The sequence below is a fragment of the Salvelinus alpinus genome, chromosome 6, assembly GCF_045679555.1.
Source record: "Salvelinus alpinus chromosome 6, SLU_Salpinus.1, whole genome shotgun sequence".
Lineage (NCBI taxonomy): Eukaryota > Metazoa > Chordata > Actinopteri > Salmoniformes > Salmonidae > Salvelinus > Salvelinus alpinus.
The window spans coordinates 48981893-48996493 of NC_092091.1; the positions used below are offsets into that span (position 1 = coordinate 48981893).

A 14601-nucleotide genomic window follows, 5' to 3' on the forward strand; every position below is an offset into this window, starting at 1 on the left:
TTGCCGATGACACAACAATGGTAGGCCTGATCAACGCCAAGACAGCCTATAGGGAGGAGGTCAGAGATCTGACCGTGTGGTGCAAGGACAACAACCTCTCCCTCAACGTGACAAAGGAGATGATTGTGGACTACAGGAAAAGGAGAACCGAGCACGCCCCCATTCTCATCGACGGGCTGTAGTGGAGCAGGTTGAAAGCTTCAAGCTCCTTGGTGTCCACATCACCAACAAACTAACATAGTCCAAGCACACCAACACAGTCGTGAAGAGGGCATGACACAACCTATTCCTCCTCAGGAGACTGGAAAGATTTGGCATGGGTCCTCAGATCCTCAAAAGGTTCTACAGCTGCACCATCAAGAGCATCCTGACGGGTTGCATCACTGCCTGGTATGGCAAATGCTCGGCCTCCGACCGCAAGGCACTACAGAGGGTAGTGCGTACGGCCCAGTACATCACCGGGGCCAAGCTTCCTGCCATCCAGGACCTTTATACCAGGCAGTGTCAGAGGAAGGCCCTAAACATTGGCAGACTCCAGACACGCTAGTCATAGACTGTTCTCTCTGCTACCACTTGGCAAGCGGTACCGGAGCGCCAAGTCTAGGTCCAAGATGCTTCTAAATAGCTTCTACCCCCAAGCCATAAGACTCCTGAACATCCAATCAAATGACTACCCAGACTATTTACATTGCCCCCCCCCCCCCCCCCCTTCTACGCTGCTGCTACTCTCTGTTATTATCTATACATAGTCACTTGAATAATTCTACCTACATGTACATATTTCCTCGGCTAACCGGTGCCCCTGCACATTGACTCTGTACCGGTACCCCCTGTATATTGCCTCGCAATTGTTATTTTCTTACTTTTTGGGGGGGATTTTCTTAACTGCATTGTTGGTTAAGGGCTTGTAAGTAAGCATACACCTGTTTTGGGGAAATGTAATAAATAAAATTTGATAGCAGATGGCGTGCAGGTCTTAACTGCTCTCGTGTGCTCCATTGAGAGAAGCCAGGCTAACTACATTTATAAAAGAGAACAAGAAAAGTGCAGAGAGGTAGACTAGAGTGTGTATCGAAGAGCTGAAGCAGGAAATCACTGAGCTACAGAGGAGACGTGCTGAGCTGTAACAGTTCACACTGGGGACCACCTCCCACAGAACGTGCCATCCCTGCGCCCTCCCCCACACTCACCCAGGTCCAGGACTGGTCTGAGATCACCTGGCAGGTGTGGAATATCAAGAAGCTGGTTAAACAGCATGATCATTACACAGGTGACCAGATGTCTCAAATTGAGGGAGCGTGCAATTGGCATGCCAACTGCAGGAATGTCCACCTGAGCTGTTGCCAGAGAAATGCAATGTTAATTTCTCTCTCCAATGTTGTTTTAGAGAATTTGGCAGTACGTCCAACTGGCCTCATAACCGCAGAACACATGTATGGCGTTGTGTACAGAGTGCCCCATAGTGGCGGCGGGGTTATGGTATGGAGACGTTTAAACTATGGAAAAAGAACACAATTACAATTTAACTGCACAGAGATACCGTGACGAGATCCTGAGATCCATTGTCATGCCATTCATCCACCGCCATCAGTTCATGTTTCAGCATGATAATGCACGGCCCCATGTCGCAAGGATCTGTACACAATTCCTGGAATCTGAAATCGTCTCAGTGCTTTCACGGCCTGCATACTCACCAGACATGTTACCAATTGAGCATGTTTGGGATGCTCTGGGTCGACGTGCACGACAGCATGTTCCAGTTCCCGCCAATATCCAGCAAATTCGCACAGCAGAACAGCCTCAATTCGTCGGGGCATGGACTCTACAAAGTGATGAAAGCGTTCCACAGGGCTGCTGGTCCATGTTGACTCCAATGCTTCCCACTGTTGTGTCAAGTTGGCTGGATGTCCTTCAGATGGTGGACCCTTTATTCACACGGAAAACTGTTGAGTGTGAAAAACCTAGCAGAGTTGCAGGTTTTGACACAAACCGGTGCACCTGGCACCTACTACCATACCCCGTTCAAAGGAACTTAAATATTTTCTCTTGCCCATTATTCACCCTCTGAATGGCACACATACACAATCCATGTCTCAATTGTCTCAAGGCTTAAAAATCCTTATATAACCTCTCCTGCCCTTCCTCTACACTGATTGAACTGGATTTAACAAGTGACATTTATAAGGTATCATAGCTTTCACCTGGTCAGTCTATGTCATGGAAAGAACAGTGTTCATGTTGTTTTGTACACTCAGTGTACTTATCACAGAACCACCAAGAAATGAAGAGCGACACCAAGGCTGTCTTTTGGGGCTTTTATGTAGCTCTGCAATGATATGAAAAGACAGGACAGGAGCACATCAGTCTCCAATGCACAAGTTGTTCTTTCTCGCTCAGTGTTTTCAGGGACTGAGAAGAAAGGGGGCTACGAAATACATTCAATGAAATAAAAACAGAAGATGGTATCTTCCAGCTACTGTAGCAGCCTCCTAAACATCAATAGGCAGTACTAGTAGCGCAACAAATGAAAATATAAACCGAAAGTTAAGTTCCTGGAGATCATAGCGATCTGATTCCACCTTCTGTCTGAACTGGGCTTGGGCCACTGACCATTAACCTGGATGTGTTCTGTTCTGCCTTGTGTACTGTTCCAGTAATTTAAAGTTTAATGGAATAACCATTGTAACTCTCCTACAATAGTCAAGTTCGCAGCAGCATTCTTTTACAGACAGAGATGCAGATAGATTTTACTCCTATCTCTGGAGCATTAGCCAACCTCAATGTGGTGCATTCTAGCCTTAACAATCTATTGAAAACAAAAACATTTTTGTTATTTTGATGTACAGTTGAAGTTGGAAGTTTACATACACTTAGGTTGGAGTCATTAACTAGTTTTTCAACCACTCCACAAATTTCTTGTTAACAAACTATAGTTTTGGCAAGTCGGTTAGGACATCTGTGTGCATGACAAGTAATTTTTCCAAAAATAGTTTACAGACAGATAATTTCACTTATAATTCACTGTATCACAATTCCAGTGGGTCAGAGGTTTACATACACTAAGTTGACTGTGCCTTTAAACAGCTTAGAAAATTCCAGAAAATGATGTAATGGCTTTAGAAGCTTCTGATACGCTAATCATTTGAGTCAATTGGAGGTGTACCTGTGGATGTATTTCAAGGCCTACCTTCAAACTCAGTGCCTCTTAGCTTGACATCATGGGAAAATCAAATGAAATCAGCCAAGACCTCAGAAAAAGAATTGTAGACCTCGACAAGTCTGGTTCATCCTTGGGAGCAATTTCCAAACGCCTGAAGGTACCACGTTCATCTGTACAAAAAATTGTATGCAAGTATAAACACCATGGGACCACGTAGCCATCATACCGCTCAGGAAGGAGACGCGTTCTGTCTCCTAGAGATTAATGTATTTTGGTGTGAAAAGTGCAAATCAATCCCAGAACAACAGCAAAGGACCTTGTGAAGATGCTGGAGGAAACGGGTACAAAATTATCTATATCCACAGTAAAACGAGTCCTATATCGACATAACCTGGAAAGCCGCTCAGCAAGGAAGAAGCCACTGCTCCAAAACCACCATAAAAAAGCCAGACTACGGTTTGCAGCTGCACATGGGGACAAAGATCGTACTTTTTGGAGAAATGTCATCTAGTCTGATGAAACAAAAATAATTTTGCCATAATGACCATCGTTATGTTTGGAGGAAAAAGGGGAAGGCTTGCAAGCCGAAGAACACCATCCCAACCATGAAGCACAGGGGTGGCAGCACCATGTTGTGGGGGTGCTTTGCTGCAGGAGGGACTGGTGCACTTCACAAAATAGATGGCATGAGGTAGGAAAATTATGTGGATATATTGAAGCAACATCTCAAGACATCAGTCAGGAAGTTAAAGCTTGGTCGCAAATGGGTCTTCCAAATTGACAATGACCCCAAGTATACTTCCAAAGTTGTGGCAAAATGGCTTAAGGACAACAAAGTCAAGGTATTGGAGTGGCCATCACAAAGCCCTGACCTTAATCCTATAGAAAATGTATGGGCAGAACTGAAAAAGTGTGTGCGAGCATGGAGGCCTACAAACCTGACTCAGTTACACCAGCTCTATCAGGAGGAATGGACCAAAATTCACCCAATTTAATGTAGGACACTTGTGGAAGGCTAACGTTTGAAACGTTTGACTCAAGTTAAACAATTTAAAGACAATGCTACCAAATACTAATTGAGTGTATGTAAACTTCTGACCCACTGGGAATGTGATGAAAGAAAGAAATAAAAGTTGAAATAAATCATTCTCTCTACTATTATTCTGACATTTTACATTCTTAAAATACAGTGGTGATCCTAACTGACCTAAGATGGGGAATTTTTACTAGGATTAAATGTCAGGAATTGTGAAACTGAGTTTAAATGTATTTGGCTAAGGTGTATGTAAACTTCCGACTTCAAATGTATATATTCCTATTGCTATGAAGCTGTTGCACCTGCAGCGTGTATATTTACCTTTAAGATGCGTGTGATCTTGTTTTATTGCTCTCATACGTTTCTCTTGATGTCAGGTAGTTGGGTATTCTCAATATTATCTCACTATAAGGATGTTGTGATATGTAAGTTTGGAGTTGGGCAATTCTATTGCATTACTAGCTGTTGATAAAATAGTTATTTCTGTCGGCCGAACTGACAGAGGCAAGAAGGCGGATGCACGGGTCTATTGAAAACAGCGCACGCCACGGAGAGACAAGAACCGAGAGGAGGGTGCATAGGCTACACAAAATACTTCCCCTTTAAACAGGGGACGCGGCGGCGGGGGATAGATAGAGAGGGGAGAGGGAAGAGATTTAAAAAAATAAATAAAAGGAAGACAGACAGCGAGGGTGGGAGGGAGAGAGAAATAGAAAAAAAGAAAGATGTCATCCTCTCGTTTGAAAAGCCGAGGCGAAGCTTGGATTGCGGCCGATCAGGGACTGTCTAGCTAGGGACACGATTTTACGCAACACCGAGGCTTTGGAATCCACCACCGCTTTGGCCTCTCGGAGCTATCGAAATAAATGACCCTTCCTCCACGCATTTACAAACAACTGCGGACTTATTATTACTTTTGATATATTTTTCCTTATTTTCAATAACCAAATTTATGCATCGATTTGTGAATATAATTTTTCCTTGGGCTATAATATAAATATACAATGTAAATGCATAATTAAAAGCATGCATCAACCATTTTGTCGCATTTTAGTCATGTTGCATCCTTTCGTCCCACACCATATAACAACATTTTAGTCTAACATCATTACTGTCATATAATATTGTCATATAGCTGACAGCCTTTCAAAATTGATCATTCATCTTCAATAATTTATTTTATTGAATGCACCGCGATTTAAACTTTCACACAGAAATATTCACCTTTTGATATTTGAAACTGCAGAGAGGAACTAGGTAGGCTATTACAGCGGGTGGAGTGATTCATCAGTTGGCCCCAGCCTATGGTTGGTTGGCCCCAAGTCTCAGGGGGATATATAGTTCTAGTTTTGACACCTGGAATAAAAGTATCTGACATCATCGTGCTTCAAAATGGATTCTTCTTGGAGTAATTTTCTGTTTCAGGTAAGTTTGTGTGTGTGTGTCAGAGAAATAAAGATACACATTCTGTTTAGTGTCTCACTCATCAGGGTGCTATGGCTGCAGAAGTGAATGCACTTGGGATCCTGGGATCATACACATGCTTATTATGTTTATGATGTCAAATAAGTCTTAAACTGACAGCTTGTGAACTGTGCCCCTTACAGATTTGTTGTAGTACTGCTTATGAGGGCAAGAGTAAGAGCTTGTGTGTGTGGTGACTGGGGTCAAAGGTGGCATGATCCCCCATTGATGTGTATTTCAGGTAGCCTAGTGGTTAGCGCATTGGGCCAGTAACCGAAAGGTTGCTGGATCGAATCCCCGAGCTGACCAGGTAAAAATCTGTTGTTCTGCCCCTGAGCAAGGCACTGTTCCCCGGGCGTGGAAGATGTGGATGTTGATTCAGAGGGGTTAAATGCAGAAGACACATTCAGTTGAATGCATTCAGTTGTACAACTGACTAGGTATCCCACTTTCAAGTCCTCAGCAGCTAATTATTGCTCTCATTTCCCCAGACTCCTCTCTCACAGACTCAGTCTGAGACAGCCCTCCAATCAGAGCTGCTTCCGGACATGACTGGCTCTGCACAGAGCCCCCCTACAGAGCACATAGCCCCTCCCCCATCCACAGTGGACACAGCCGCCCTGAATGAAGAGCCTTTACCTGGTGAGAATGCAGGTCTTGTGTACCAAAAGGCACCCTATTCCTTATATAGTACACTACCAAAGTGGTGCACTGTGTATGGAATAGGGTGGGGGGTGCCATTTGAGACACAGGATCAGGTATAATTTACTCAATTGATCAATTCTACACAGTCTACAATAATATTAGAATAATAATATATGCCATTTATGAGACACTTTTAACCAAAGCGACACACATACAATTTTGTATGCGTGGTCCCAGTGGAAATCGAATCCTGGCATTCCAAGCTACATGCTCTACTGACTGAGCCACAGAAGACCACTATGTTTATTCAATATTATTCCAATTCAATAAACACATATGCAATCCCCAATAAACAACTAGATAGGAGGGGGTATGGAGGGGCAGAGGTTTTCTTGTTGTCAAGAGTCACAGCTGCTGCAGACTCAGCAGATGCACCTTGATGTCCTCTCTTTACATATCAAAGCTGAAAACACACACGCACAATCCGATATCTCTTCAGCCCCACCCTGAACCATGGGATTTCTTACCTCAGGAAACAATGTCCTTTTCACACTCCCTGTGTCTGTTGCATATGTTTGACTGACAGAGAGGGAGAGAGGGGTGGAGAAAGAGAAGGAACTTGACAATTTTCTTGGTATTTCATTACTTTAACCAGGGGCACAACTTTGGTTTTAGAAGTGGGGGGGGGGGGGGCATAACCTGGTGGGTGGTCTGGGGGTCCTCCCCCATTTTTTTCGGGGGCATCTAAAGCTAATTTCCTGCATTTCTACACAATCCAATATGACCCATTCATTATTGGTTTTGGGTGTGTTATGCCAAGGCCAGAGTGACAACCCACTGGACGGTCGACCCCCAGGGCCAGGACTGAGCTGTCCAGCAGCTAAAAATTGTCCAAATAGGTATCTCCCCTGACGTGGGCATGTTTTCAATACAGTCTCATTTTGTCATACTGTATTCCATATACGGCATGCAGACCTTATGAAAGTTGCCCAGTATACCATTAATATTGGAATAAATCTAGTGATACATAACTTGACATTTCTGCCATGCATTGTGACATCGTGGATAACCAACCTTCCAATGACTAGCAATGACATGCAGGTGTTTGTACACATGCATATGAACACACTCTCATTCAAATGCACACATGGACACACACACATGTAAATAGATTATTTAATAAATAGTGCCATACATGCACTCAAATATATTCAGTTGGCTTTGCTGTTATGATTTTTGTGGTCCTTGATTTATTTTGTTTCTTGCATTGTTATTTTCTGTTTTCCTTTCTCTTTCTCTTTTGTTCATTTTGTTGGTTGTAAGGGGGGGGGGGTTATTATTATAATACATTTTTTTCTCGGGGGACTGTTGGGGGGGTCTCGGATGGTTGAGGGGCAGCTCTTGGGAAACTGAGGGGGGGGGATCTTGGAGGGCTGGTGGCCTGGCGGTTGGGAGCTTTGGCCGGTTGCAGATGGATCACTGGTTCGGGTTCCCGTTTTTGACCTTGTGGGAGATCTGTCGACGTGCCCTTGAGCAGGGTGTTGACCCTGGTTGCTTCTGTGTGTCGCTCTGGATGGGAGTCTGTTAGATGACTAATGTGATGTAGTTGTTGAGCGGCTTCACTGCATGTTTTAAGTATTCAGTAAAGATTTTTTTATATATTTGTATTAATGGCAATGCATTTCTTAGATGCTTAGTTACACAGTTTCATTTGATAACAGTCTCCAGTATCAACATTTACAAGCAAACAAAAACAGAGAGAAGGGAGAATCTGTAGACATGCTGAGATAAAATACATACTCTGCCAGAATTCAGCCAGCCTTCACAAGACCATAACATATGCAAATATGTCCCCTTTTGTGTTTTACACATCCAGCAGAGGAATGACATTTCTGAGTGCATGTTATTCAGTTACACTGGCATCTAGTATGTTTTATGGATGGTCTTAAACTGCAATAATTTATGTCTAAGATTATATGAACATGACTGGGCATTCAAACATATCTGTATCCATTCATCATCATCAATATCTTCTACCAGGTCTTCCTCACTTTTTTCTTTTACATGCTTTGTGTCATCAGGAAAAGCCTCAGTTTGGAAATCAACTTTGGAGGTTTGTCAGACTGCCTTAAAATAGTTTCAATCTTTGAAGTATCTGGCTTGTCCAGTGTTTGCTGCACAGAGAGAATAAAGTGTTGTATATGCTCAAATTCACCTCAGCTCTGTCACGGACTGGTCTTCCCTGGCTGCCTGACCCTGCTGAGACCCGTCACCATCTGATCCTCCTAAGATGAGGCATGACAAAGAATTACCTTGGTGTACATTTATACATTGATTCTCTTCTTGGATAATATAATGGTTCAATAATTGAAATGACCATTATTCCCAGATCCCAGAATGTAACCTTAATCTTAAACTGCTGTCCTGTAGCTACTGTAGGTCTACCCATCAACTCAAGATGGAACTTTGAATCATTCACTGATGTTAATATATTGCAAAATTCACCTGAGCTCTGGAGACTGGTCTTTCCTGGCGGTCTGACCCTACTGGGACAGCTATCACCATCTGATCCTGCTAAGACATGATGATCATAGTGTTGTGTACTGACGGTGCACCATGACAGTGAAGCCTGGAGAGCTGTTTATTACTGTGTCCGTTTTAAAAGTAGGGAATTAGCTAGGGAAACTGACAAATCAATAACATTACATTGCTATACTGACTCTAATAAAAACTCCCGTTCCACAAAGAAAACAGAATTATCAGTCTTCAATCATTTGGCCGCTGGTTTCATAGTTTGACTCGGGTCTAATGTGAATGAGGCAAAAATAATACCTATTTTTGGCCACCTCTCTCTCTGATGGTACAGCAACTGGCGAAAGCTAGCTAAGTTCATTTAATTCTGTTGAAATGGGACAAAAAGGCTACAAAACATTTCAAATCAATTTTTATTTGTCACATGCGCCAAATACAGTGAAATGCTTACTTACAAGCCCTTAACCAACAATGCAGTTTTAAGTAAAATACCTAAAAAAAAGAAATAAAAGTAACAAATATTTAAAGAGCAGCGGTAAAAAACAATAGCGAGGCTATATAAAGGGGGTACCGGTACAGAGTTAATGTGCGGGGGCACCGCGTCAGTCGAGGTAATTGAGGTAATATGTACATGTAGGTAGAGTTATTAAAGTGACTATGCATAGATAATAACAGAGAGTAGCAGCAGCGTAAAAGAGGGGGGGGGGGGGGGCAATGCAAATAGTCTGGGTAGCCATTAGATGTTCAGGAGTCTTATGGCTTGGGGGTAGAAGTTGTTTAGAAGCCTCTTGGACCTAGCTTACTTATTCAGTATGTGGGGCCCATGTAGAAATCCAACCCACAAACTCTACCCTTAGTTCCCTTTCAGGAGTTACCTTCTCTCACACTTCTGTTTTCCCTCTTTCCCTTTCACCTCTCTCTTTCTCTCTCTCTTTCTCCCTCTCTCCTTTAGAGAAGGCCGTCTCCAAGCCTGGCCGGCCGACACACATCTGCAACACATGTAACAAGCAGTTTAAAAACAACTACAACCTCCGGCGCCATCAGTCGGTGCACACTGGCATCAAAATGAAGGACAGAGCAGCCAGAGAGAGGGAGGATGGGAGCAAGGGAAGAGGAGAACGGCAAACAATCCCTCTCTCCCTCCTCCACCTTTCTCTGCCCTCTCATCCTCCTCCCGCAGAATCCCTCCCCCAACCCTCCCCACTTGGAAACCAGGGGGGCCAACCTGTTGCGGTGTCCATCGCCCCAGCTACCGTCACCATGGCTGCGCCCCAGGTGCTCCAAGCTGCAGTTGTGGTTGCCGGGACAATGGTACAGGTTGGTTGGTGCCTGTTTTGTCATAATTATTGAAGAATAATTTGTAGCTCCCTTTGCCTTTCTCTCTTTCCTCGTCTACTTTATTGTGCAATGTAACCAGAGTAGCTACACTGACCCCACAGCCAGCACTAGCCAACTGTCCCTTTCTTCTCTCAAACCTAGAACCAGAACCTGGGGCCTCAACCCAACCCCAACCAGGTGAGGAAGAACCATGCGTGTGAGGCCTGTGGGAAGGCCTTCCGAGACGTGTACCACCTGAACCGCCACCGGCTTTCCCACTCGGACGAAAAGCCCTACCACTGCCCTATCTGCCAGCAGCGCTTCAAGAGGAAAGACCGCATGAGCTACCATGTACGCTCACACCAAGGAGGGGTGGAGAAACCTTATGTCTGCCCCCACTGCGCCAAGGGATTCTCACGGTGAGAAGGGGTATGACTGGGTGGTGCGGGGGGGGGGGGGGGGGTTCAATTGTGAGACAAGTATACACACATGCACATACAGTACCAGTCAAAAGTTTGGACACACCTACTCATTCCAGGGTTTTTCTTTATTTTTACTATTTTCTACATTGTAGAATAATAGTGAAGACATCAAAACTATGAAATAACACATATGAAATCATGTAGTAACCAAAAAAGTATTAAACAAATCAAAATATATTTTATATTTGAGATTCTTCAAAGTAGCACCCCTTGCATTGTTGACAGCTTTGCACACTTGGCATTCTCTCAACCAGATTCCTGAGGTAGTCACCTGGAATGCATCTCAATTAACAAGTGTGCCTTGTTAAAAGTTAATTTGTGGAATTTCTTTCCTCAATGTGTTTGAGCCAGTCAATTGTTTTGTTACAAGGTAGGGGTGTATAACAGAAGATGGCACTATTTGGTAAAAGACAAAGTCCATATTATGGCAAGAAATGACAATCCATAATTACTTTAAGACATGAAGGTCAGCCAATATGGAACATTTCAAGAACTTTGAAAGTTTCTTCAAGTGCAGTCACAAAAACCATCAAGCGCTATGATGAAACTGGCTCTCATGAAGACCGCCACAGGAAAGGAAGACCCAGAGTTACCTCTGCTGCAGAGGATAAGTTCATTAGAGTTACCAGCCTCGGAAATTGCAGCCCAAATAAATGCTTCACAGAGTTCAAGTAACAGACACATCTCAACATCAACTGTTCAGAGGAGACTGCGTGAATCAGGCTTTCGTGGTCAATTTGCTGCAAAGAAACCACTACTAAAGGACACCAATAAGAAGAAGAGACTTGCTTGGGCCAAGAAACACGAGCAATGGACATTAGACCAGTGGAAATCTGTCCTTTGATCTGATGAGTCCAAATTTTTGATTTTTGGTTCCAACCGCCGTGTCTTTGTGAGACGCAGAGTATGTGAATGGGTGATCTCCGCAATGTGTGGTTCCCACCGTGAAGCATGGAGGAGGAGGTGTGATGGTGTGGGGATGCTTTGCTGGTGACACTGTCTGGGATTTATTTGAATTAAAGGCAGACTTAACCAGCATGGCTACCACAGCATTCTGCAGTGATACGCCATCCCATCTGGTTTGTGCTTAGTGGCACTATCATTTGTTTTTCAACAGGACAATGACCCAACACACAAGACTGTTGGAAAGGCTTTCCAGGTGAAGCTGGTTGAGAGAATGCCAAGAGTGTACAAAGCTGTCATCAAGGCAAAGGGTGGCTACTTTGAAGAATCTAAAATCTAAAATATACATATACATAAAATATACATTGAACACTTTTTTTGGTTACTACATGACTCCATATGTGTTCATAGTTTGATGCCTTCACTATTATTCTACAATGTAGAAAACAGTAAAAATAAAGAAAAACCCTTGAATTAGTAGGTGTGTCCAAACTTTTGACTGGTACTGTATATGTACATGCTAATTTTTGTGAAATTAGTCTGGAGTTCTAATAGAATTCAGTTCTAACTGACGTCTGTAGTGTAAAGGTAGCTCTATCGACGAGAAATTACTGATAAGACACAGATAAGACACACGTGGGGTCTTAAAATCCCTTCTCCTGTCTGTTCCAGACCCGACCACCTCAACAGTCACGTCAGACAGGTGCACTCCACTGAGAGACCCTTCAAGTGCCCGGTAATCCTCTTTTTTCTAACTCACTTTAACTCTTTCACTCTCTCTTTTTCTACTCTCTGCATGTATTTTTGACCCCCACGATTAATCTTTCTCGGTCCATTTGTCTGTTAGTAAGTCACACGCGATATCTCAGATGGGTCTTGCCATAAAAAGATCAGTAATTTACAAAATTACACTGAATGGCCAGATGGTGGCGGTATAACCAGTGATTCAAACGCTAACTTTGAAAGGTCACGCCCCTCAACCCGTGTGACCTAAAGTCATGAAATTTGGTACATAGGTCCCTCCTCACAAGGAACAAATTTTACTCAGGGACCCATTTTACACTATTTTGGATTTTGTGAAAAACACTTAACTCTGGCACCGAATGACCTATCTGCGCGAAACAGCATAATCCGTGGGGGACGACATTTTAACTCTTGCCTTGTTCTTTCTCCCTATTTTCAACCCTGTTTCCTGTCGTATGTCCCTTGATTCTCTGTATACACTGTATGAATTGTTTTATAGGCAATTTAATGACATTGACCTGCCTAGCTTCTAAAATATAATGGCAAAGAAACATTTCCAAATGTCCAAGATACACCAATGGTTTTGTGTGTGTGTGTGCGGGCGCGCGCACGCGCGCTACACAGACCTGCACGTCTGCCTTCGCCACGAGGGACCGTCTCCGTGCCCACCTGATTCGCCATGAGGAGAAGGTGCCGTGCCACATCTGTGGCAAGCTCCTCTCTGCCGCCTACATCACCGATCACATGAGGGTCCACAACCAATCACAGCACCATGCCTGCCACCTGTGCAACCGCAGTGAGTGGACTTCCATGTTATTTTTTAAATGTGTGAAAGGAGAGGAGAATACCTGTGTAACAGAGGTGGTTACACAGTTATCCCTCTCTCATTCTTCATGTCCTTATCTTTTGTTCCTCACCTTTTCTTATTTCTCAATGCTCTCCCTCCCGCTCTCTTCCTCCCTCTCGTCTCCCTCCAGGCTTCACCACCCTCACCTACCTGCGCGTCCACGCTCAGAAACACCACGGCCAGGAGTGGAAGGAGAGCGGCGGGACACGGGGCATGTTCGGCGGGGCCGGTGCCGGCGGGGTGCTGCTGTGCCAACTGTGTGGGGTGCAGTGCAAGACACCCACCCAGCTCCAGGGCCACATGGGCACCCACGCCGTCACCCAGGTCCAGGGCGCCCCCAGCAGTAGCCTCGCGGGGACCGGTACCATGGATGTGGCCGTGTCTCTGTCAGGCAGTTCAACCGTGAGCCTGCTGGTCACTGACTGCTCCAGCATCGCCCCCCAGCCTCTCAGCTAGCAGCCAGGCCCATTGGAGGGAAGGGGGAGAGGGGGTGGAGGTAGAGGGGTTTCGTGGAGACTGCAGTCAGGAGAGAGGAGTGGATGTGGCTCTGGGGTGAAGTTTCCCCTAAGTACAGATGTAGGATCAGCTTCCCCTCCCCCAATCCTAACCTTAACCATTAGTGGGGAAACTGAAAAACTGACCCAGGATCAGCATATAGGGGCATTTACCCTACAGTGGATGTTTGTGGATGCACCCTACAGTATGTTATGAAGGCCAAAGTATGCTGCAAACCAGGTCCCCTTTGTATTTGATCCTATTTTAAATGTTGCTGTTGTTTACGCAACAGTCACTTTCTCAACTGCCATTGGTGGACATGAGAGAGGGGGGAGGAAAGGAGAGACCATGGAATCCCCGTTTTTTCTTCAATTAAATCCTACTGAACGAAATATAAAGTTTTCCGGTCCAATATGCCACTTTTCCATTCACACAGAACACAAACTCCCATAACAATGTTTGGGATTTTACAAATACATCGCCATTTCTTTTCCTTGGAAATATTGATTATACAGTATATGATCACCCAGACGCAGTATGAGCTGTGGTCCTACATTGGCTTTTAGCTTTTTCAAATGAACTGTCTCCAAGAAAGGACGGTTGCCTTTTCATCAGAAATATGTCATCACCATGTAACTTTACCCTATGACTGATAGACAGGTGGCATCAAATGGGTATTTATTTGTATATTTGTCCACTGAATGCTCGTCTTTCTTTGCTTTCTATGATCTTGTTATTATTCTGGATGCTCAGATTTTTTATTCTCTCAAAGTTGCATTGGTCTGAAAAGTATTTGTACTTTTGTGACACGTTTTTGTGAGACTGTATTCTTGACTGTTCATCTGTTGGTGTAGAATCTCCTCTGTTAACGTCACTGTATTAAAGCCGTAGTATGTATAACCTATATGCACTTTATCTGTGAACATGTACAGCATCTGATATCAGAGATGCAGTAGAATGGAAAATTAGTATTTCT

General features: G+C 44.0%; 1 protein-coding gene across 1 annotated transcript; it reads left to right on the forward strand.

Annotated features, from left to right (window-relative positions):
* The first annotated feature begins 5015 nt into the window (after positions 1 to 5015).
* LOC139578776 (myc-associated zinc finger protein-like) lies at positions 5016 to 14529 on the forward strand. Its single transcript, XM_071406784.1, has 7 exons — positions 5016 to 5621; positions 6152 to 6302; positions 9790 to 10154; positions 10317 to 10573; positions 12212 to 12275; positions 12908 to 13079; positions 13261 to 14529. Exons 1-7 carry the CDS (start codon positions 5589 to 5591, stop codon positions 13584 to 13586), a joined length of 1368 nt encoding a protein of 455 aa, XP_071262885.1. The 5' UTR covers positions 5016 to 5588; the 3' UTR covers positions 13587 to 14529.
* The last annotated feature ends 72 nt before the right edge of the window (positions 14530 to 14601 follow it).